The sequence below is a fragment of the Phyllostomus hastatus genome, unplaced genomic scaffold (genome assembly GCF_019186645.2).
Source record: "Phyllostomus hastatus isolate PE091 unplaced genomic scaffold, TTU_PhHast_1.1 phas_contig_137, whole genome shotgun sequence".
Classification (NCBI taxonomy): Eukaryota; Metazoa; Chordata; class Mammalia; order Chiroptera; family Phyllostomidae; genus Phyllostomus; species Phyllostomus hastatus.
In genome coordinates this window covers 4,681,435-4,706,612 of record NW_025333583.1, presented here as the reverse complement: position 1 = coordinate 4,706,612, position 25,178 = coordinate 4,681,435, and the positions used below count along the sequence as shown (strand labels likewise).

Genomic DNA, 25,178 nt, shown 5'->3' with positions numbered 1-25,178 from the left:
AGCCAGACGGCCACTCAGGCACTCTCCTTGCTGCTTCCTCCCACAGAGCCCTCACCTCACGGCCATGCAACTCTCCATTCCGACCCCCTCTTGAAGGTCTGCTAACTCCAAGTTTTCCGCCTCCCCCCAACCCCCACCCCTCCCTCTCAGCAGCATTGGAGCACTGCTGAATCTCTTCCCTGAAAATCCCTCTCTTGCTCCCTGGCCCTGGCAATCCCATTGGATGCCTGTCCCCTCCTTCCATCCCTCATGACTCTTCTTCAGGCTCCTCAGATGGTATTTCTTCAGCCCTACTTTATATTGGCTTAAGAAACATTTCAGATGGGTACTAGACTTACTGGGGAGATCACCTCCTAAGGTGTATACATGTCTAATCACTACATTGTAAACCTGACACTAATATAATAACTAATATAATAGTGTATGCCAACTTTGAATGGAAAATAAAATTTAAAAAAATTTTTTTACAAAAGAAGTATTTATGGAGTGCTTGGGACATATCAATTAGCAAAACAACACCTCTGTTCCATCTTGTCTACATTCTAGCGATCCAACTTCATCTGAATATTGGTGTTTCTCATGAGAATAGATTATACTTATATTCTCCTAGACCTGTATTCTCCTTGTAGCTCATGTATTCTCCTAGACAAGGGCTATCTACATCGACAATCTTATCGACAATGTCATTGTCAATCTCATTGTCTAGCATGCAAGTGGCTTAAGAAACCTAGACGCCCAGTCCAACGCGTTCACATCCCTGCCCGGGCACGCCTCAGTCCAAGTCACCCTGCCCCAAACTGAAGGCAGGCACTCTCTTTTTCCTCTAGTCCCTCTTTTCCGTAGTAAGCGCACCCTTGATTTAGCAGCCCATTCTAATGCACTCTACAGTTCGACGCATTTTCCCGCTCCCCTTCATTCCTCTCCCTCCCTAGTCCTCGTGCCTTTCAAACTGGTCACCGATTGCTATTGATTCCATCATGTAAATAACCCCCTTCCTGTTTCTGCATTGTCACAGACGCTGCTTGGGCCTGCCACAGTTAGGCCACTGCAGTGACCTCCTAGGGGGCGTCTGTGCCTGCTCAAGGCTAACGGCGACCAACACTTTCCCAAAGTGCTGATCTTGTTCCTCCTCTGTGCAGGGTTTCATGTTTAAGTCAGAGTGTGAGTCCCTCAGCGAGTCTCTGTGACCCACCCGGGGCCTTGTTCTCTGCCCCCTGCGATAGCCCTCCCTCCTCAAACTACAGACACACATTCCACAGACTCACGGAGTCCTTTCCTGCCTTGGCCCTTTGCGTTCCAGCCATTCCTGGAATGTTCTCTAAATGTACTTTCCTTTATTCTTCTGGCAAAATCAAGCTCAGTTTTCAAGGCCAAAGTCAAAAGTCAGAAGCACAGTGTTTCCCCCAAATCCTCTTCCCTTTCATCCATCACGCACTCTAGTATCAGCTTCCTCGTCAGGCACTCCTCCAAGAGAGTGAGGGCAGGCACAGGCCTTGTCTTGGTCTTCCTTATGTCCCTGATGCCCAGCACATGGAGGAACACAACAAATGTTTGCAGGATAAAGGCCAGCCACCGTGCAGGCCCAGATCCTGGGACGCCGGGGACTAATGGCCCCCGAGATTGACGGTTCTCTGATGCCGCTGGATGTTGTGACTTCACATAAAGTGGATGTCAATTAGCAAAGTGCTACATCTATTCAGGAGTTAGTTCAATAACCTTGCAGATTCCACAGGGAAAATGGTTTGTGCTGACAGGTCCAATTAAATCTAGAAGCATAAGAACAAGCGAATGCAATACTACTATAATAAATGGGCAACTCGGAAAAGCTCATTTTTGAAGGTTGTAGTCTCTTTATTCCCTGAAAACCAGCACCAAATCAACGTGTGTGTAGAGTATGTCTATATCTATCTCTCCCCTCCCTCGAGGGGTTCTCTCTCTCTCCACACAGATATATATATGAATACATACATGACATATATATGTGTCTACCAGTATATACGCCTATATGTGTATATATGTACAGATACACACACACACACATATAAACCAACTTAAGACGAGAATGTATTCAGACCTTTAGGGTTCCCTCTTAAGAACAACTATCAGAGCAAGGAAGCCACAATGAAAGCACACATTCTCAGCTAATGAACACCATCTTCTACTTGCAGAGCACACTCATTCCGGGTATTTGAATGACGGCACAACCTAGTTGCCCAGGAAAAAAACATGGAAAGATCAGAGTACATTGTGGCCCAGGCCCTATAAACGAGGTTAAAAATACAGCAAAGGGGATGGGTGGGGAGGGGGAAAGTGGTGGTGGGAAAATGGAGACAACTGGACTTCAACAACAATAAAAAAATGAAATTTTAAAAAATACAGCAACAGAATGGGGATATTTGTGACACAGGTAACAAAGGGGAAAGAATACTATCATGATATAGAAAGGATTCTCTCAAATCCCTAAGAGGAGCATCACAATCAAAAGACAAAAAAAACAAACAAACAACAACAACAAAAAAAACCGGCTGTCGAGAAGCTATTCACAGACAAGGCAAGAAACGAAAAAAGGCCAATACACATCAGATGCACAACCTCACTAGTAATCAGAGAAATGCAGATTATAGTAATTTTCATCTGATAATTAAGAAAAACCATTGCTGGTGAGACTATGAATAAACAGGCATTCACATGCACTGTTGGTAGAATCTAAATTTTACAGGACATTTTTGAGGGTTAAATTACAGTATCTATCAGTCTTAAATGTATAAATCCTTTGACCCAGCGATTCCACAAGGAATTTATTTCTATGCTATATTTAAACTAGTATACAATAATATATATGGGAAGAACAAAAATTATGGAAGCCTCATTTATAATAAAAACTGGAGCCCTGACTGGTGTGGCTCAGTGGACTGAGCACTGGCCTGCGAATTAAAGGGTTGCTGGTTCGATTCCCCATCAGGGCACATGCCCAGGTTTCAGGCCAGGTCCCCAGTGGGGGGCACTCAGGAGGCAACCACACACTGATGTTTTGCTCCCTCTCTTTCTTCTTCCCTTCCCCTCTGTCTAAAAATAAATAAATAAAATATTTTTAAAAAACTGAAAACAACCCCAAATCCATCCATAAAGGAATTGATGAAACAGTGTGTGCTATCCCCCTGCTTGGGTATGGACTGGTATACCACGGGAATTCTATGCAGAAGTTGGAAAGAATGAGGTAGGGTTCATGGAGACATGGGAAGAGCTCCAAGACAGACTTGTAAGAAGGAAATAAAGTTGTAGAATAATATGCAACATGCAATCCCATTTTTATTTTTAAAAGCATATGTCTAGAAGGATAGGTGAAACTATGTATTACTTTTCCATTTTAAACAATCTAGATAAACAAGGCACAGACACCACACACGTGAAAGAAGGTAGGAGAAACAAGCAGTTACCACAGGCCGGAAGAAGCAGGAAGTCAGGAGGTACAGGAGCAAGAGCTGCGGAACCTCAGAGTTCCAGGCGGGTATGGACCGGGCATCCAAGGCAGACAGGAGCCTCCTTAGGAGAAACCGGCAGCCAGAATTCTGCAAAGTGAACCTGACAGACACTAATGCAAGTTCTCTGAGGACGTATCATACCCCACTCTCAAAGCACCCATACCCGAGCCTGCAGGGCTCCCCAGCAGCGATGGGACATTTAATGCACTGCACTGCACAGTTCAAGGAATAGGGGTAAGGCAAGGCGGTGTGCAAAGGCAAACGCACCCAAAACACTCAGACGCACTACACGTGCACACACAACTTCAACGTACAGCTACTGTCTCTAAGTCGTAAGGGACATGGGTGCACAGGTTCTGCTGGCCTGATAGAGAATGCTACCAATGAGCAGCTATTTCCTACCCAGCAGCCCCCAAAGGCTACTCTATGGTTATTTCTTGAGTGTAACCCCAAGGGGTTATTGTATCGCAGAATAAAAAGAGAAAACAATTCAGGAGCGCCTTAGCCTAAATAAATGCAGGTTCTTCAGCTCCTGCCTAATTGCTCAAATACTTGGAATTCCACCCAACGACTGTCTCAGTACAGCAGATGCTCAGATAACTTCATTCCTTCTAATTATGCACAAACATGTGGCTTCTGTGTTAATTAGCACATGAGCGTCTTTTTTTAAAAAAATCATTTTCTCGTGGACCTATATTCTGGCAGAGAGCTCACAAAAGGCAGAAACAGTGATAATTTAACTTGATCTTGGATCTCCAAGCCTCGTGCTTCACAATAATTTGGTGTAAGGCTCTTCTCTTAGATCAGAGTATGTGGCGTAGTAAGAACATTTCTGATATTCAATGAGTAAGTCCTTTTGGAGAGAGTCAAGAAGGACCTTTCCCTCCTGGGTTCTGTTCTAAAGTAAATACAAAATGCATCAAGTTCTATGCAAGAAATGTGTGAAGCTCTACCTACCATAATCATAATGCAAGGTCTTACTACATAGCAATCGACAGTTTACAAAGTACTGTTAGCTACACGGTGTCTTTGACCCTCACAATAGCCCCATGGGGTTAGCCAAATATATTGATACTTTTATTAACCTTTTCGAGTGTCCTTTTTTTCCTTCTCTGAAAAACAGAGATGTGTGATGGGCCAGACCATGGGCTTGCTCGAGAGCGAACTGGCACCAGGACCCAGCAGGTTCCGAGGGCTCCTCTTCCCACAACCGGAAATCCCCACATCCAGACCCAAGCTCTCTGAGACCTCAGCGCCCAAACCCTCGGAGCACACCGGCCAACACTCATTTTTCATGGGGAAATATGGCGGGGGTCCAAACCCCAGGACGGACCCTCATCTACGGTGAGACTGGGAGGTGTTTCCACTTAGCCTCTGTAAATCGGGGTCAATGCTGCTTACTGCAGATCGAAAGGTTAACTAGTGAATCCTTGTAAATCTCCTTGGAATTGAAAAGTGCTAAAAAAAAATACGTAAATTAGCAGCCAGAGATTTTGATGTACCTGTCATCAGAAGGTAATATTCAAAAAAAAAAAAAAAGAAGGTAATATTTTTCCAGGGCTTTATAAAAGGGAAGCTCAGCACAAACTTTTCCCTTAGATAGTATGAGGGCAGAATTCAAGGAAACTTCCTTCGGTATTAACACAAGAGGCAAATTACACCAAAGAGATATTTTTGAGACGATGTCAATGAAAATCACTGCACTTTGCTCATCACTGTTAATTAATAAGAATTGAACACTTACTGGGCAGATAGCCTTGAATTGCTCTTAGCTGCTCCTAGCTTAATGAAACATTCATTGAATTTTTTAGTGAATTAAATTTTGGCTCTTCAAACAAAGACAGAGCTTCTAAAGGTGTGCCAAAATAGGATGAAAAATTAATGTTCGAGAAATAAGAATTCATTCTGACTCTCCTGTGCTTCAAATGAGCCTAGCGTTAGTGAAGGTGATTCAAACTCTCTTGAGAAAGGCACGTGTTCCGAAATACGGTCAGATAAGATTGAGATCAACATTCAGCCCCCATTCAAGTGATCATAGTTGGATTAACCCAGAAAAACACCACGGGTCAAACCAGAACGCAGAAGTGGAGGGGAGAAGGCAAGTCCTGGGAAGACCCAGGCCTCAGGAAAAGCCCTTCAGCCTCTGGAAAAGGTCGTGCCTGGAGGTTTTTTTTTTCAAAAGAAAGCACCTAAATATCAGAATTCATTTGAATGACAGAAAGCATAACATTAACTAATCAAATATGAAAATATACTTTTATTTCTTTGCAAATCTCTCTTTTAAAAATGTAAATGAACTTAGTGAATCAAAAGAAAGAGAGAGAAAAATGATCTAGCTGTCTTATTACTTTTACACACTGCCCAACAACCCAAAGTCCCTAAAGCAACATTTTAGATCTTATCATAATTTACAAAGGGAGGAAAAGGGGGCAATAAAGGGGAGGGAATATGAGACAGCAGGAAAATTCTTTCAGAAATCTTTCAAGTGCTCGTCCTATAAAACAATGTTACCACAAATCTGATACAATACCAGCCAATATTGCAAATACTGTCCATTCCAGTAAATGAATACAGAAAACTGTTCTGAAAGTAAACTCTCCTAACTCTACTTAATAAAAATCTTCAGTGAGCAAGGGAATATGGCAGAGAGCATTGCTAAGAAGAAAACATGAAAACATTTTCCAAATTCAATGATTTATTTACTCAATGTGAACTAAATTGTTTCTGCAACATTCGCTAAAATCTGGCCCAGAGCTGGTTACAAGTGTTGAAAAAGGAAACAAGCAAGTCCTAAGTCATCATCTCAAGACACCTGCAGCCTGGTGGACAAGCAAACCCTGCACCAGTTAAGGATAACACCAGCCTGGTCTGTGTCACCGGAGCACCTGGTGTGCCCAGGATGTAAACAGAGAAAAGCGAGAAAGTTGGAGAAGTGGTCTGGGACCAGCGTTTGGGGAAAGCTAAAACACCAGGCTGAGAAGATGGGATTGTACCCATTACAGATGGAGAGTGACCGAGGAGCAGCATTGCCCTGGATCTGTGCTCTGCAAGGAAGATGGTACCAACAGGCCAGGCGGGGGCCAGAGTGGAGGTTTAAAAGAGAAGCCCCCTGGCTGGCGTAGCTCAGTGGATTGAGTGCGGGCTGCAAACCAAAGTGTCGCAGGTTTGATTCCCAGTCAGGGCACATGCCTGGGTTGCAGGCCGTGACCCCCAGCAACCGCACATTGATGTTTCTCTCTCTCTCTCTCTATCTCCCTCCCTTCCCTCTCTAAAAATAAATAAATAAAATCTTAAAAGAGAGAGAGAGAGAGAGAGAAGCCAACGTGTAACCCCCCAGTAAACCTAGGCTCATGACAGGAAAGACAGAGAGGAATTTTAGTCCAATTTGAATAGACAGAGGTAGATTGAATAAAGGTTGGAGAAAGATGAAATGATCCTGGGACACAATACATGCAGTCACAAGACAGAAGAGGAGTTTGGTTCTTGCCACGGAAAAGGCGAAGATGACTACGAGAGCCCCGGCGAAGAGCATCTTCAGCAAAGGAGGAGGGGTTGCCTAGTAACAGATTTCCAGGAGAGAAAATGTACCAGGAGACACACGAGAGAGTAGGAAGAGCAACATGGCGCTCAGAGAGCAGGCAGACAGAGGGAGGGGGCTCAGCAGCAGACACCAGAAGGGGCCTTCAGAAACCCAGCAATCAGCAGAATTCAGTGCCATGACAAAATAAAAAGGAGCAAATTTAAGGAAAGAATCACGATGGGCAAGGGCTGGTTCCTGGGGAGGGGGCCAGTGAGAATTGATTTCCTTGTAGCTGCAAAGGGGGAACCCAGGCGGTAAGCTGCTGCGGAGCGAATGAGGTCAGAGCGTTGGGCCGCCTCGCGTCCCTTACTACTTGTGAGGCAAGGCAAGGAGATGAAACAGCAACGTGAAGGAAAGGGGCTTCATTTGTGTTTATTTCGCTGGTGTTTCTTTGTTCTTATGGATGAATAACATTGAAGAACACGTGTAACTTAGTAAAAGAAGCCAGAGAGGGTCGACTAAAAGAGAGATGACAATGACAGAGAAGGAATTACATTCGAGTGCACTTAACAGGGTCTCTAGCATTGTGGTCTGAAGGTAGAGACACCCCCTGCCTCTGGAAAACTCGACATCGATCGTGTAAGAATTCCAGGACGTGGGGAGAGCCTTGTGTTGTGATGCCCGGCACAAATGCAGTTCGTATTTTACACTCGAGAGAGAGAGAGAATGAATGCAGTGAAGGGCAGACTGCAGTGAGGACAGAGACAGAGACCGGCGGACCCCGGCAGAGCAGAACCACTTACATTTCCGAAGTACTTGTCCAGCAACTCCACGTAACGATGCACAATCTCTAGTGTCAGGAGCTCGTTGTCCTGATTTTCCACTGCACAGCAGAAATATAAACTAGCATACCTGGAAAAGAAAATAATAAAGTAAACTACAGTGACCCATTAAACAACCCGAAGATGGGTTTTCCCCAGTGAAGGTGCATCACCACCTGCACCCCAGAGCACTTCCCCATCCAAGCCCATGGATGAAATCATTGCACACCACAGTGCAAGTCCTCCCTCAAGGGGGCTATTTAAATAGAATATATGAAAATACTGGGGTGCCTGGTTTACTTCTGTTAATTGTGTGAAAGTCCCTCAACAACATTTTATTTTGAGAAGCTATTTTCAGGGGGACAGGGTCCTTTGGTCTAGGTTAACCAGGGTGTCTGTTCACGCCCCTTCCCAGCTTGTGACGTGTCCTTTGTGAACTCCAAACACCTGGCCGAGGGCCCCACCTGCCCACCCTCCCCCTCACACTCTCCCGCAGATGTTCTGCACGACCCCACCCTAGGGTTGTCAGGTCCCATGTGCTTCCTCTCTGTGTTTCTCCTGTTTCTTTTACTTAAAATACTCTTCCCTACCCCATTCGTGTGGCTAACTCTTTCTCCATCCTCTGAGCTTGATGTCTTTTCCTCCAGGAAATGTCTATCCTCTCTGACCGGATTGGACGCCCCTGCTGTGCATCCCTGCGCCCCACCCACCCCTGCTCAGAGCGTCGGGTCTCTTCGTTGTCCATTTCCCGGCCCCGCCTGCCCCCACCAGAGCAGCAGCTTCCCAGAGGCAGGCACCGACCCTGCCTGGCTCACTGTTGCATGCCCAGCACCTGTAATATTTGTTCAGAGAACCGCTGAAGCTTGCTCTTTATACAATGATTTAAAATACAATGGACCCCGAAGTTATATTTTCTCAGCAGGCAGAAAAAATAGACAAGCTTCTGGTTGGCAAGCACTAAAAATTTTGACCTTGGATCCAGCCTAAGGAATTTTGCCCCAGGGAACTTCCTGGTTATTTAATCCATTCAAGATAGTCTGCAAAGGTTACTTCTGTCTTTCCTCTTCAGGTCTTACAAACTCCGCTTGCAAAAGCCTCTCTAATGTGTGTTTTCCTTCTGGGCGCTGCCAGAGGACACGGATGTATGGTCAAGTCATCTGTGCCCTGGTCCTGGCCTGACCATCAGTTATCTAGGTCTTTACGGGTGAAATTACTTTATCACTTGAGGACTCAGTTTCCTCATCTATAAACTGAGGTTTCTTTCCCATACGGTCTTCCCATGCAAGCAGGCACAGTAAAGAGAGAATATATAGGCTTTAAAGCCAGGCAGATCTGAATTTGGATTCTGACTCTGCCAGTTACCACTCAGTTACTGTGATCAGGGACTAACTTACTTAAACTCCCCATGGCTTCAGCTTCTTCATCTGCAAATATGAGTGACAGTAACAATAAACAGAGCCGCCCAACTCCGCATCACATTCATCTGCATTTTTCCCCATAGTATTTATTACAAACTGAAAATATTTTGTTTCCTGAATGAACGAGCATGCGCCATGAGGGCAGGAGTGACCCCTGTCCTGTTGACTACTGTACCCACAGCCACTGGGACAGTGCTGGGAACAGAGCTGGCGCTTTTAAGATACTTCCCGGTGGAGGCAGGCAGGCATCACCCACGGGCAGATTAGGTACCTAGAATCCATCCTGGCTCCTGAAAGGCCTTTCAATAAATGAGAGCTCTTTCCTTGTCAGTTCTACTGGTACAGATATTTGGCCTCCAGTTTCAAAGAGTTCAGTAAATGATGACATTGGTGTTGCAATCTAAAATGTTCAGTGTTAAACAAGGCAAAGCAGTCAGGAGAAATTCAGTTCTCATAAAGTTACTCACACCTTTTATAAACAAGTTTCAGCTCCTTCCAGTCAATGAAACTGCTTGTCCTCTGACCTCGAGAGAGAACAAGCTGAACAATTTCCCGGGTGATCTTTTTCCTTTCTTTGTCAGGGAGAGTCGTGTACCATTTCTGCAGCCGTAATTTTCCTTGCCGACTGAAGAGCAATATGAAATGTATCTATAACAAATGAGGGACAGAAAAAAAAAAAACCCTCAGAACTTGGTCAACCAAATCATTCCACATAGACACTGAAATTCGCTGGCAGAGTGTACAAAGGGTTATAATTCTGAACAGATGAAAAAACACCTACCAGCCTGAAAACTGTCTTATCTCTGAAACTGCCTTTCACCTATCAGAGAAACAAAGAAATGTGTACACCACAAACAATGGTTATTTATATCACAGAGGAAAGATAAGTTCTGTTTTTAATTCCTTGTATGAGTCACAAACACAGTACAGGGAGAAAAATATGTCAAGGAAGTATATAACTCTTTGAAGAACACATTCAATTCTTCTTTCACAAGTCAAAAAAATGTTAAGAACAGTAGAAGAGTTTACTTTAAAAATTATATCCCAGTTCCATATCACAAGTATAGGAACATAATGATAACAGAGAAGTAAAGGAGGTAAGTAGGGAAAGAATGAGGGTGAAGCAAGGGGAAAGAGAAAGCGAGAAGGGGACCAAGTCTGTCTTTTTAAATAAAAATTGTACATATTTAAGGTGTACAACATCGATCAAGCTAATTAATATCGACTCACAGTGTTACCACTTTTTGTGTGTGATGAAAGCACTGAAACACACTTTCTTAGCAAATTTCCAGGTTTAATACAGGACGAGTAACCACTGACATCACGCTGTACATTCGCGCTCTAGACTTAACTCATCTCACAACTGCACTTTGTACACTTTGAGCAACATCCCCCCATGTCCCCACCTCCCTGCTCCTGGAAACCACCGCTCTACTGCCTGCATGAGTCTGACTCTTTTAGATTCTCCATCTAAGTGACACCATGTGGCATTTGTCTTTCTGTGCCTGGCTTATTTCATTCAGCATAATGCCTTCCAGGTCCATCCATGATATGGCAAATGACAAGATTTCCTTATGTTTTATCAATGAATAACAGTCTGTTGTATGTGTGTATTACATTTTCATTTTCCATTCATTGTTCGATGGACAGAGATTGATTCAATGTCTTGAAAATTGTGAAGAGTGCCGCAGTGAACTTGGGAGTGCAGATATCTCTCCAAGATACGGATTTCATTTCCTTTGGAAATATACTCAGAAGTAGGATTGCTGGGTGCTATGGTAGTTCTATTTTTAATTCTTTAAGGAATCCCCACACTGTTTTCTATGGTGGCTGCTCCAATTTACATTCCCACCAACAGTGTACAAAGGTTCCCGTTTCTCCACACCCTCACCAACGTGTATCTTTCATCTTTTCCATAGTAGCCAGCCATTCTAACAGGTGTGAGGTGAAATCCCACGATGGCTGTGATGTGCAGTTCCCTAATGATTACTGATGCTGAGCATCTTTCCATATACCCATTGGCCATTTGCATGACTTCTCTGGAGAAATATTTGAGTCCTTTGCCCATTTTTGAATCAGGTTATTTATTTTCTTGCTATTGAGTTGTTTCTGTTCCTTGCATATTTTGGATATTAACCCCTTAACAGCCGTACGGCTTGCAAATATTTATCTTCCATTCCACAGGTTGACGTTTCACTGTTGATTGCTTTCTTTCCTGTGCAGAGTCTTTTCAGTTTGGGGCAATCCCATTTGCATAGTTTTGCTTTTGTAGTCATACCCAAAATACTGTTACCCAGCCCAATGTCAAGAAGCTTTTTCCCTATGTTTTCTTCTAATAGTTTTACAGATTCAGGCCTTGCACTTAAGTGTTTAATCCATTTTGAGTTGATTTTTGTATATGGAGTGAAATAAGGGTCCAGTTTCATGCTTCTGCATGTGGATAGACAGTTTTCCCAGCACCACTGACTGAAGAAACTGTCCTTTACACACTGTGTGTTCTTGGCACTTTTGCTAAAGATCCAAATGTAAACTCTTCACTTTGCAGGGTACTTGTCTGAGAGCTTTAGAAACAGCCATCTCAAGTTACCATTGTCTTTGGCATTACAACAGATTTTTAACAATTTAGAGAGTGAGTTGGCTATGTTAGGGAGCAAGCTGATCTTGTTTTCAATTAAGTTTTGAACTGTGTTTTTAAAATGAGTATTCATATTCTAATGGACTTTAAAAGGTTTACAAGAGTGGGAGCCACTGTACCATGTAGAAATTTACTTCCGTATCTTGGAGGTACCCTAGATCTGCTTTTCAGAAATCGATAGGTGGTCTGATCTTTACGTTATGAGAGATTAAGTTTTCTCAATCCACAGTAAGAGATCACATTTAGAATCAAAATTTATTTTGAGTTCTTGTTTTGTTTTGCTTTTTAAACAATAAAACTCATTGCTGAGGTTAATGGTGTCATGGAGGGAGCCAATATATACTGGGAACCAAAATAATTCATTTTTAAAACTTTAAAAAAAATTTTCAAAAATTTTATTTACTTATTTTTAAAGAGAGGGGAGGGAGGGAGAAAAAGAGGGGGACACACACATAAGTGTGGTTGCTTCTTGTGTGCCCCCTACTGGGGACCGGGCCCTCAACCCAGGCATGTGCCCTGACTGGGAATCAACATGGCGACCCTTTGGTTCACAGGCCAGCACTCAATCCATTGAGCCACACCAGCCAGGGCTCATTTTAAAAACTTTTTACAAATACAATATTCAACTCTTTTTATTGAAAAGATTTGTCTCTGAATGTCATGGCATGTCATACAAACACAAAACAGGTGGCAATATCCGAGGGCCAAAAGAAACCAGGCCCTCCTCAGAGCTTCCTCCGCCCCCAACCTATAGAATTCCAGGTCTTCTTAATAAGCTCTCTTCTGCCTTAGTAAGGAGGCATCAGTTATAACAAGGACTTAAAGACCAAGACATGGCAAATGAAGAGAAAGCAAATTAAAAGCCCTACACACCTAGCAGCTTTAAGAAAAATCACCTTCAGTCTGGAATTGAAAATATTTGCTTAGAACACAGCGTTTTCCTAATACCCACTGCACTGGCAGAGCAGGTATAGACGATTCAGTAACAGAACATCGTCTGCTTCCAGGAAGATCTAATTATGAAAGTGACATTCCAAAAGCACAAAATTGAATGGTGGTAGAATAATAAAATCTCGGGATCTTGAGAGCAAGGACCTTTTTTGGATGATCCACCGATGGGTGAGACTATTCAGTCTAGTGTCGAAGTGAAATCCACACATTTTGTTAGTGTTCAGTCCGCATTTCCTAACAGAACATTTTCTTCCCCCATTCAAACCACATCTCTTCTGTTACCATTTAAACCAATTTGCCCTGATTTTATCCACAGAGTACATAAAAAGACATATCACTATCCTCGGGGTAACAGCCAACTGCGCATATTTGAAGAAAGCCTTTAAATGTAGCCTCAATCTTTTCCTTCCAGAAGAAACAACCCTGGTCTCACGTCTTGTCCTTATTGGGTTGATTTTCAGATGTCAAAGGAATCATGGTTATAATTCTTCCAGATTTCTTCATAGGTTCCATGTTACTTTTAATTTGGAGCCCTCCCAAATTAAATGCCACTGTAACTATTCCTGAGTTTAATTGTAGAATACTTTCTAGTTCCTGTCTGCTGCAATCTTCACTGAAGACCAAGTGCCTGCCTTTTTAATCATGGATCAACAATAAACAAAGAGCAATTTTTTCATTCTAGTGACAAATTCAAAGAGAAAGGATAATCAGGGATATACTATATGTCTCCATAAAGCCCACACAAAATATAAAAATTCATTCCGAATTAAAAAGAAGCAACAAGCAGGTTCTAGTTTATCCAATAACTGCCGTGTGTAAGCTGTGGTGAAAGCACTGGTCCGCTCGAGTTCTGCTCCGGTGTCAGATGTCTGGTGCGTCTCCCCCAGGTTTAACAGTGCAGCTTAAGCCACTGGCAGAATGAATCACAGCAATTCACGAGGCATCACCTCCAGCAATTGACTTTATCTAATTTATCAATTTAGTCCTTCAAGGCGTATTGGAATATGTTTCATGAGGTTAATCAAATATCATTTTTTGATTAGCATTCGCTTGAGAGTAGGAAGACGAGGCCGTGGGGGGTTTTCCTTCAGTAACTACCAGGAGCCGACTTAAATTCAAGCCGATGCCATCAACAAATTTCATCCGACCTCAGAAAACAACCACTGGACATTTCTTTCAATGAGGTTGCTGAGAGCAAAGGGGTAAGGAGGAGAGAGGTAACATCTGGAAATGACAAATCCAGAAACACCAGAAAATCCAATGGAGTTCACTGAGCAGGTCTGATGGCTTCCATTTGCCCAAAATGCGTCGGCCTCAGGCGGTCGCCCAGCTTCACCTGTATCTCCCATCCCTGTCCCAGAAGGAACCCTCACACCAGCGGCCCGCTCCAAGGGTCTGGCTCTGCCCGAGATGACCCCTCAAGTGCAAACACGTGAGGTTAATCCGAGCACTCCTTGTCCTCAGAGCGTCCTCCAAAACAATGCTTGACCGAACTGGGCAAGCCCAAGATTCTCACTTTGAACCGGGACAGAAATTGGCTGTTTTCTCCATCACACATTCCTGACGCACGTCTAGGGGGTGCTATCAGGCCTTAGAAGGAAACACACAAAGTGGACCAGTACCAATCTATTACTATTCGGGCTGCTGCTCTGAAGCAGTATTAGCATCGTCCTTCTAGTTCTTTATTTCTGTTTTAGTTTTTCTTTCAATTTTACTTTGTAGTGTTTCAGGTATACCCCTCAGTGGTTAGACGATCATAAACTTGACATAGTGTTCCCCTGAATATTTCCAGTACCCACCTGAAGCTATACGTAGTTATTACAGTGTTACCAACTATGTTCCTTATGCTGTACTCCACACCCCTGTATCTATTCCATAACTGTTGATTCATATTTATTAATCACTTCACCTTTCACTCAGTCCCACAACCCCCTTCCCTCTAACAACCACCAGTTTGCTCTCTGTGTCTATGAGTCTGTTGCAATTTTGTTTATTCATTTATTTTGTTCTTTAGATTCCACATATACATGAAATCATATGGTATTTGTCTTCCTCTGACAACTTATTTGATTGAGCATAATACCCTCTAGGCCCTGCGGCAAATGGTAAGATTTCATTCTTTTTGATGGCTGAGTAGTGTTCCATTGTATATATCTACCACAGCTTAAATCTACTCATCCATTCATGGGCACTTGGGTTGCTTCCATATCTTGGCTATTGTAAATAATGTTGCAGTGAATGTAGGGGTGCATGTATCTTTTCAAATTAGTGTTTTTAGCTTCTTCAGATAAATCCCCATAGTGAAATCACTGGGTCATAAGGCAAATGTAATTTTTAATTTTTTTAGGACACTCTGTACCATTTTTCATAGCAGTGCACCAACTAGCGTCTTCCCTCTAGTTGAAGATGAACAATGAAGGCTACCAATAGTGGTTTTGGTTCTTACTGTTTGTGAATATCCCTGGTCCTGAGCCCATGTAGTGGATCCACAACCAGCCTCTGAGAAAAGGGTTATCAGGACCCTCTCCCGTCCCCCACAGTCTCACCATGAACATGTGTTTTCAGAACTAGCTTGTATTTCAGGATCTGAGCTGCAAATATTAAATACAAAGAATATGTTCCTTTCCTCCATTTCCATCAGCCTGAGGAGCCCTTCCTTTGGTGGCTGGATCTCATGATGCATCACTTAAACAACACTGTTGGTAGGGTCCTCCCTTCCTTTGCCCCTTTTCCAACTTCTGCAGCCACTCTGCAAATCCCCAACTCAGAAGAGCCCCTCCACTCTCCTCTTTGCTTCTATACTGAGGCATCCGGCACTTTTGCAGGTTGGCACAACCACAAACACATGATGGTGCAGCTCAGCCGAATCACCAGTGCGACTTGGAAACTTTCCAGGCACCTCTTCGTGTAAAGGGTCACGAAGCAAATCCCCCTTTCCTTCCTACACAGGTTATTCCAGGTCACCGCCACGCCCCTCAGGTTCCATACCTCCATTCTCACTCCCTGGCTCTGAGAAGAAAAGCCAAGAAGATAAAAACCATTCTGTGGGATTTCCGCAGCTCCTCCCACACCCATACGCCCATAAGCACAAACTCGGGCACAACCACCCTCCGCTGATTTATTCTCTTCCTGTGTCAGGGAACACATACATCATCTCCTGCCCTGGCCTTCAACTCTCACCTAACTCGTGGGGAACACAGATTCGTCATTCCAGAGCTGCAGATTCATCCTTCTGACGCTGCTGCTGCTGCCAATCTCCGCCCCTCTCTTCTGAGGCTCCTCACACGTAGGTGCTCAATAACTAAATCCCTCTCTCATCTTTAGAAAGCAATGGCTTTCTCTAGAATTCCAACCTCCTTAAAACGTGACTCAGCTGTCAGTGTCAAGGGTCCAAACGCGTGCATACCCATAGACCTTTCTTAAGGACGTACCTCAATGTGCAGATACATGTTCGGGCATGAGACGTTCGCTGCAGGTCTTTATAGTAACACACCAATATAAATAAATAACACTGCAAACTACCTAAATTGCCAGTGACAGAAAAATGTTTAAATGGTCTTTGTTAGCCCTGGCTAGTGTAGCTCAGGGGATTGAGCATGGGCTGCTCAACCAAATCATCGCAGGTTCGGTTCCCAGCCAGGGTACATGCCTGGGTTGCAGGCCACAGCCCCCAGCAACCACACATTGATGTTTCTCTCTCTCTTTCTCTTTCTCCCTCCCTTCCCTCTCTAAAAATAAATAAATAAAATCTTTTTAAAAAATAAGAAATGGTATTTGTTAAAAGATTTCAATAAATGAGAATGCCTATATGAGAATGCCTATGGTATAATTTAAGTTAAAAAAAAAAACAATATAAAACAGTACATGGAATATCATAGCAACCATATAAAGCTATACGTGCATGGAAATTATATGCAGGAAATGCATTGAATTGTTCATCACGTTCATCTCAGAATAGTTGAGTTATAAATGTTATTTTCTTCTCTGTACTTATATACTTGGATTTTCCAAACTTCCTATGCTTGATTCTTTAATGAGAAAAAAATGCTTAATGAATAGAATGTTAGGGAGCTCAGTTAAAAACCAGTCAACATTCTATTTGAAGGCCAAATACTAAGTGAGTATCAAGTGCTCTCAACAATAAATCTATACTGAAGGAGACGGCACACCCCTTGGGAGATGCCTGAGTGCGGGGCAGCCAGACTCCCTGGTCCACAGCCCATCTCCCAGCCGCACAACCGCACAGGTGGGCACAGACCCCAATGGGCAGGTGAGGGGGCTACAGAAATGGTCACAGTCGCTGTGTTCAGATGGGGGAGCCCCAGTAGCCATGTGTCTCTAACTGCAAAACAACCTCTAATTTCAGAAAAACCACACAAGTTAAGGGTGTGTGTTTCAAGAAACCTTTGTTTCAATGGCACATATTTCTACTGGGTGGTGGTGTGAAATGCGTTTCTTGTGATTGGTTGTGGCTGAAAGGAGGAAGAAGAAGAAGGGAAGGGGAAAACGATGACAAAAACGAGACTAAGAAAGAGGTCCCCCACAAGGAGGTGAAAAGGGAGGAAAAAAAATGTTCTAACACAAAGCTAGTCAGTAAGGAAATGTTAACAAAAAAAAAACACCTTTTAAAAAAAATTAGTGTTAATATTTACCGTCAGAGAAAGCTAAGTACCAGGAAGATTATGTTTATACATACATGTTTTCCAAGTGTGAGAAGCAACTATTTGCAGTGGGTCTCTGGGTGTGAAAACCACGGCAGTGTGAAGAGAAAGCTGAGTCTCGAGAATGGCCGTGTACCCAACGAATTCGATTAAAAAGAAAAAAGAAGGGCAGTGCGAATATATGTGTGCATCAGTGTGAAGTGTCACAGTGAGTACCTCTGGACTGAAATGGGCTTTTAATTGCTTTCCTCACTTTGCTTTTTTCTATTTTCTAGTTTTTCTACAATGGACATGTACTAGTTTCATAATAAATAGAAAAGCATTTTCCTTATTAAAATAAAAAGAAGGGCTGTGTGAGACTAAGTAGCTAAGTCCGCACATGTCCCGATTTTACTTTGAGGCATAGAACATTTGACCTGAATTCTAAGGTCCCTAACACAATTTTTAAGGAAAGGGACTTGATAGAGTCCTTGGCTGATTCTGTGCCCATCCTTCTCGTTATAATGCATTCTGTATATGCCCCCCACCCTTCACCTGGGGAATAAAGACCTGTCCCCTTTTAAGCCTCCCTTCATACCATGGGTTTCTCAATTTCCTTACCATTTTGTACATTTCTTCCTGAGTCAAGTCTAACTCCATTCTTTCCTCACAAAAGGGATTCCATAAATACTGGTGGAACTGTTGAATTTTGAGAAATGGCAACAAGCTCTGTATTAATATTCTGCACAGAGAACTGGGTTCTCTATAAAGGCGTTGCTACACTATGGTTTTCTAGAGATGACTTTTGAAAAGCCGAGAGTATTTTTGTTGTTGTTTTGTTTTTCAGCTTAAAACTGGGGTTGCCTTTCCCCAGACGCAATAAAGTAACGAGCACTTGTTATATTTGCCAGATCTCCTGACAGCTTATTCTGATGGGCTTAACAGTTCCTTGGCCAGAAAGGCTTAGTAGCATTCACACACCAAGAGATCCAGCTGTCCTCCTCTGTCTGCTCGATCGGTTCTGACAAGGTTACAGGCCAGTGCTCTGGCACGCACTCCTTCAGGACCCTACAGTTTATATATTTGCACGTGGGGATGAACCCTTTAACAATTCCTAATTTCCTCCCTCTAAGCCTGCTCTGGAAGCCACAGGACCATTCCTCGAAGTCTGAAGCATCTCCCTTCGATCTGAGCCCCTATCAGGGATTCTCAGAAAGGGGAAGAGACATCCACCGTTTCTTCACCAGCCGCCTGCACTCACCTGCTCAAAGGGTTCCAGGGTGTACACTTCCCTCCTGCATAAGCCGAGCTGCCTTCTCTGCAAAGGTCATTTGCTTAAGCCTTCGGGGATCTACCCAGTTACAGACTCTACCAGCATGCTCGGGGTGGGAATAAGATTTGCCACTCTAGTTCCCCAGAAGTCACTTATACACGTTCTTTGCATGAAGGTTCATTGACAATCTGCCAGGGATCAAGTTTAGCGGCTCTCTGAAACAAACTTGTGATATGCCAGAAATGAAAATTCTTGGTTATTTCAAATTTCTCACATACCACGGAGCCCAAATGGTGTATCTCAATCCCTGTTTCATGTTGGACCCAGGGCACCCATCCTTGATTCAGGGCAGGCCAGGCATCTGTCACTAGGCCAAGCCACATGCTTGGCCAGAGAAAGTGGGGTGGCGGTAGGGCAGCTTTGGTGGTTAAGTAGGAAGACTTTGCTAGCAGGTAGTTTGACAGCTTGCATTTGAATCCTGGCTCTGTGATGTATGAGCTAAGTAGACCTGGAAAGGTACCTGATCTTTCTGGACCTCAGTCGCCTCATCTGTAAAATAGGGATGACCACAGTAAGGACATGAGCAACGTTGGAGGATGTAACGCACAGGTTAACCTCAGAGTGCAGTGTCCACACAGAGCAAGCTCACAGGAAATGCTGGCTACTGCTAATAAATCCTTCAAGAGACTGTCCCTCCCATTTATACTGACATTGATCTTCACTGGGGTAGGAAAAAAACTCTTCGCTTCCTCCTTGTGAATCACTCCATTCCCCTTCCACCACCTTTCACCAACTGGTTCCACGTTCTGAAGGGAAGAGCCTCTGACAGCCGTGTCACAGGTATCCAAGGGCGGCGTCCTGCTGATTCTTTGGGCAATAAAACATCCTCTTTCCAGCTGACTTGCTACATTGTCTCTTTAATCACCCGGTCTCATCAATGACCTTTCTAATGCTTACAGAATGAGCTGACAGGCAGCCCAAACTTGCAGGGAAGTCATTTAAGCTCCTTTCTTTCCGTTGACTGCTAACCAGTGACCTTCTGACCAAGAATTTATTACTTCTCTCCGAGTTCCCTATAAAGTGCTAACTTTAGGGTTCCCCATTTTTTTCACTCCTGGGTGTGCATGGTTCTCGTTTATCTATAATTGGGCGATGGCGATTACTGCTTTTAGTTTTAGTGTTCCCCTTCCTTCCTGAGTCTGCTTGAACTGTGACACTCCCCCGAGGGGACCTTGCTCTCTCTTTCCCCCCCAGGTCCTATTCACGAGGCAGCGTGGCTCTGTGGGGAGTACAGGGCAGCTGAGGCACCAGGTCTGCTGCCCGCTCCCCTTTATGGGCTCTGGCTCTGCATTTGTAAAAGGGGACAGCAGGGTCACATGTCAAATACCTTTCATGGGCTCAGCAGAGGCAGGTAACATTTAAAAGGAGAGTAAAGGGTCAGAGTGACACAACAGGAGGTGGAAGACCCAGAGTCAAACTGTGAATCCCAAGTTCCAGCTAAAGGACAGCCACAACTCAGCCACCATAAGGTGCTGTCAAGAAAAACAAGTATCAGCCAGTATTGCCAGGTCTTCAGGGGTCCCCCACCGAAGAAGCCTGAAATCCGATGATTATGTAAAATACTGGTATTATTTCAATGTTGGGCATTCATAACAATAGTAACACCACAATCCCGTTGGAGCCAAACAACGCGTATGGTGAGCAGCGGCGGTCTGCGAGCTGCTCTCGGGCTGCAGGCCTCATGGGAGGCTGCCGAGGTAGGGGACAGCCCAGTGCCCCATTCACTCGTGTCCTTCTACAGCTTTATTGCACTCAATAGGTTCCCCCTGTTTCGTGGTTTCTATTTGAGGAAGTGGCCCTCTGGCTTCAGAACCTTGCTTCCACCTCCCAGCTTAATACTGAGATCAGAATCTCCTGGGAACTCTTATTCATCAACTTTCGTTCAGGGTTTCTTTCCCTCAAGAGCCCAGCTCAGGTTTCTGTTTCCACAATAAACACAGAGAAAATGTATATGAAGGAGTAAAACCTACACAATCTCAGAATCCCTAGTCTAGTTTGTTACATCAGTTTTTTTCCTGGAGTAAAATGCTGAAAAGCAGCTTTCCCCAATCCTTGCACACCATCTGGTGGCAGGCAGAACTATCTGCTACGGCAAGTGAAGTGCTCAGTGAAGAAGGAAAATCAGGTGAACTGGGTGAGGAGGGAGCCATTAGGAAGGATGGGAAAAGAGGGACCGACCGTAAGGGGAAAAAAAGGAATGAGATGAAAACAAAAGTTATGAGCAATCCACAAATTAAAAGGTTTAGTGATGAGGATGAGCTAGTGGCCATGTATATGAAACATTAAAGAGACTTCTGTAAAGAAAACTTCTCATAAATTTGTCTGTTAGCCATCCACCTGTATGCACCGCCGTATGTTTGTTGGAAGGAAGGATGGATAGAAAGATAGGCATGTGGGTAGTTATACTGACAGGACGGGATCAGCAGCCTGTTGTGGGTTGAACTACATCACTTAAAAATTCGTGTGTTGAAGTCCTAACCACCCCCTAGCCTTCGCAAGTATCTTAGATTGTGACCTTGGTCATTCCAGATGTTAAGATGGGGCAAACTGGTGTAGGCTGGGCCCCTAATCCAGTATGACAGGTATTATTATAAGAAGGGGAAATTTGGATACAAGTACACACAGAGCAAGAACACCCTGTGAAGATGAAGGCAGAGCCCAGGAACGCCAGAGATGTCCAGCAAAGCCCCAGAAGCCAGAGGAGGAGCATGGGGCAGGTTCTCTCTCAGAGTCCCCAGGAGGAACCAGCTGAGCTGGAACCCCAATTTGGGACTTCCAGCTTCCAGAATTGTGCAAGTATAAATTTCTGTTGTTTAAGCCACTCAGCTCATGCCAGTGTGTTACAGCAACCCTAATATACATCTTATCTCTGGCTTTGAATTTTATAACCTTTTTTTTTTTTACATCTCAAACATCATCGTCATTGTTTTCTGTGTTTACAGCCCAAAATCATGAAACCAAGTCCTCTACATTCCGGAGATAAAATCGGCAGATTCCGTTCAAGTTAGTAAATATTTATTCAGTGTCTACCACAGTAAGGTATTTAAAATGAAAAAAAATCCCTCATTCCTGGACTCACAAAGGAAAACAGAGCTGACTTGGTGCAAACTGCCTCCTCTTAAGAGGAGGACACGCAGACTCAGATGGCTGGTGGCTAGACCCAGGGTCCTGCAGTTAGCAAGTGGCCAACTTACAATGACCCCCTGGCTCCCAGCCCAAGGCTCTTTGCATTCAGCACCTTTAGCCACCTTTTGTTTTCTGGCAAAGCTAGGACTACTCCTGTTCTACATTTTTTTTCCATTTATGCAAATAATTATAACCAAGCAAGACTTATGCAAACACCAGAGACCTACTTACAAGGGCTGACCTGCGTTGAGAGTGCTCAAGACACCATGCTAAGAGCATTACATGCAGGATCCCATTTAATCTTTAAAATGGGTGGGAGGCAGGTGACATTATTACCTGCATTTGGTTGGTAAGAAAACTGGAGCCAGAAAAAGTGAAGTACCAAGCTCCCGCTCCATCAGCTGGAAGGTTCCGGATCTGGGCTTTGATTCGGAGCCCACTCTTTAACTGATGCAGCATTGCCTCCCGGGGGAGTGGCAAAGACACGGACTTGGGCACCAACTAGGCTGGTTTCACCCACTTTCAAAGTCCATATATTGAACGATTTTTGCAACTAGAAGGCATTTCTTTGTATTTAAATGAAATGTATTGGAGTGGCATTGGTTAATAAGACTGTATAGGTTTTGAGTGTGTGGTTCTTATGATACACCATCTGTACACTGTGTGGTAGGCTCATCGCCTGGGGTCTAATCTTCTTCTGCCACCACATATTTGACCCCCCTTACCCTTTAATGCCCCCCATCCCCCTTCCTTCTGGTAACCACCATACAGTTGACTGTGTCTGTGAGTTTTTGTTTGTTTTTCTTGTTTGCTCATTTGTGGCTTTCAATTTTATATCACAAATAAGTGAAATCATAGGATTCTTAACTTTTTCTGTCTGACTTATTTCACTTAGCATGATATTCTCAAGACCCATCCATGTTGTTGCAAATGGCACTGTTTCATCTTTTCTTATGGCTGAGCTATATATATATGTGGCACATCTTCTTTATGCAATCGTCTTACATAGGACATTTCAGTTGTTTCCATGTCTTGGCCACTGTGAATAATCTGTAATGAACATAAGGGTGCATATATCTTTGCAAATAAAGGCTTTCAAGTTATTCAGGTAGATATCAAGAAGAAGGTTACTAGGTCATGTGGTAATTGTATTTTTAATTCTTGAGGCACCTCTACACTGTTTTCCATAGTGGCTAGAAGGTATTTCTTGAAGGATTACCTGCCCAATCCAGTATCAAGAGTTTCTGTGCCGCCATGGCTGGCATAGCTCAGTGGATTGAGCGCGGGCTGCGACCCAGGCATGGCAGGTTCAATTCCCAGTCAGGGCGCATGCCTAGGTTGCAGGCCATGACCCCCAGCAACCACACATTGATTTCTCTCTCCCTCCCTCTCTCTCTCTCTCTCTCTCTCTCCAACCCTGCTGGGGAAAAAAAAGAGTTTCTGTGCCAATTCTTAAAATGAGCAAGAAGGGACAAAATTCCTGTGCTTATAGAGATTAAGACAGAAGAAATAAATATTCAACTCAATGTAACAACAGCATTAGCACTGAATCAGTCTGGGTCGCTGCTATTAAATGTATCACAGCAGTAACAAAAAATGGGTAAAAAAGCTTTAAATAAAGTTTATAAGACCAAACATTTTTTATTAACAGAAAAATATAATCCAAAGTCATCTGTGTAGTTGAACTAGATCAAACATGGGCCCTTATCTTTTCTCATACAAAATAAGAGCAATGAAGAATTCAGAAAAAAAAAAAATTGTTGGCTATCTCTACCAAGGGTCTACAATGCTATTACAAAGAAGAACCACTACTTCCTTTAAGATTCTAAAATAAAACAGGCCCTGCATTGGTAGGAAAGTCCCTGGGGTGGGAGGTAGGGAGAAGTGTGATAAGAAAGGAGAGGAAGAAGTACAGTTGCTGTCTGCTGGGCCTTCTTTCTTCTTGAAAATGCAGTTTTCAAACATGCAGTTTTACCTTCCTTCATGTCTTGCCTTATTTCTTGCATGTAGTCATTCAGCCAGCATGTACTGAATGTTACCTTGTACCAGACCCCGTGCCAAGAGATGAGGACACAGCCAAGAACAGGACAGACAAGTTCCTGCCCTCTTAGAGTACATTTCCTAACAGAGAGCGATGGGCAATTAAACACAGAATTATAGCCAAGTGTGGTGTGTTAAAGCAGAAGTAGCACAGCAGCTATGGGAAAATAAAATAACTTTGTCTAAATATATTACGGAAGCAACTTTCAAGTTGCTTTAAGATCTAAAAGATCAAGAGGATTAGCCAAATAGAAATGGTTAGAGAAAGGAGAGGGTAGGCCTAAGGAGGAATGATCCGGCACAGGGAACTGTAGATATGAATGTCTAGAGAGACCGTTCTCAATCCAGGAGTCTGTCTCTGTTTTGCTTGTTAGTGCAGTTTAGTGGGGGCATCAGGGAATGGAAGGACTGACCAAAAAAGAAAAAGAACTCATGGACAAGGGCAACACTGTGGTGACTGCCGGGGTGGGATGCGGGGACTGGGAGGTAGGTAGAGGTGAAGGTGGAAGAGGGTACAAGGGGGATAAGGGGAATAAATGGTAGTGGAAAAAAATGCAATGAAAAATAAAAATTAAAAAAATAAATGAAGTCAGCAGAGATCACAGACGCAAACATGAGGATGGTCTCGTAAGCTACAGTGAGGAGTTTGGACTTGGGTCTAAGCGTGATGGGAGCGAAGAAGCATAAGAAGGGAGCGACACGTGGAAGTGATGACCACAGTGGCTTCCACCAGCACGCAGCAGTGAGGACCGAGAGAAGTGGGAGTTCTAAGCTACTTCCGTGGCGTGGGGTTGGCCAAAAAGTCCGTTACGTTTTTTTCTGTAAAATAAGACATATTTTTCATTTTCACCAATGACTATTGATTTGGCTATTTTGAGTTTGTTGGCCATCTCCCACTATTGGCTTCTAGTGGGCAGAGGCCAAGGGTGCTGCTAAACATCTTCCAATGCACGAGACAGCCCCACAGCAGAGAATTATTTGGGCAAAGTATCAGTCATGCCAAGAAACTTCGCAAACCACTTTTGACATTTTCAATCAGTCACAGCATCTTCTTCATACACTGCACAACGTTTTCCACATTTCATTGCATTTTTTATCTTTCTTTCAAAAAGCATAATATGCTGAAAATGTTGCATGTTTTACTCCATCTTCAATATTAAAATGGCTATACAAAAGTTCACGAATTTTGATGTTTTTTTAATGCACACTGAT

At 43.6% G+C, this 25,178-nt stretch overlaps 1 protein-coding gene across 1 annotated transcript in view; it reads right to left on the bottom strand.

Moving 5' to 3' along the window:
• Positions 1–25,178, bottom strand: part of AP1S3 (adaptor related protein complex 1 subunit sigma 3) — a 57,270-nt gene that overhangs the window by 8,299 nt on the left and 23,793 nt on the right. The window contains exons 2-3 of the mRNA XM_045855966.1: positions 9,711–9,889; positions 7,806–7,914 (exon numbers count right to left, since the gene is read on the bottom strand). Of these exons, the coding sequence (XP_045711922.1) occupies positions 7,806–7,914; positions 9,711–9,889 (288 nt within the window). The remainder of the gene's footprint in view (positions 1–7,805; positions 7,915–9,710; positions 9,890–25,178) is intronic.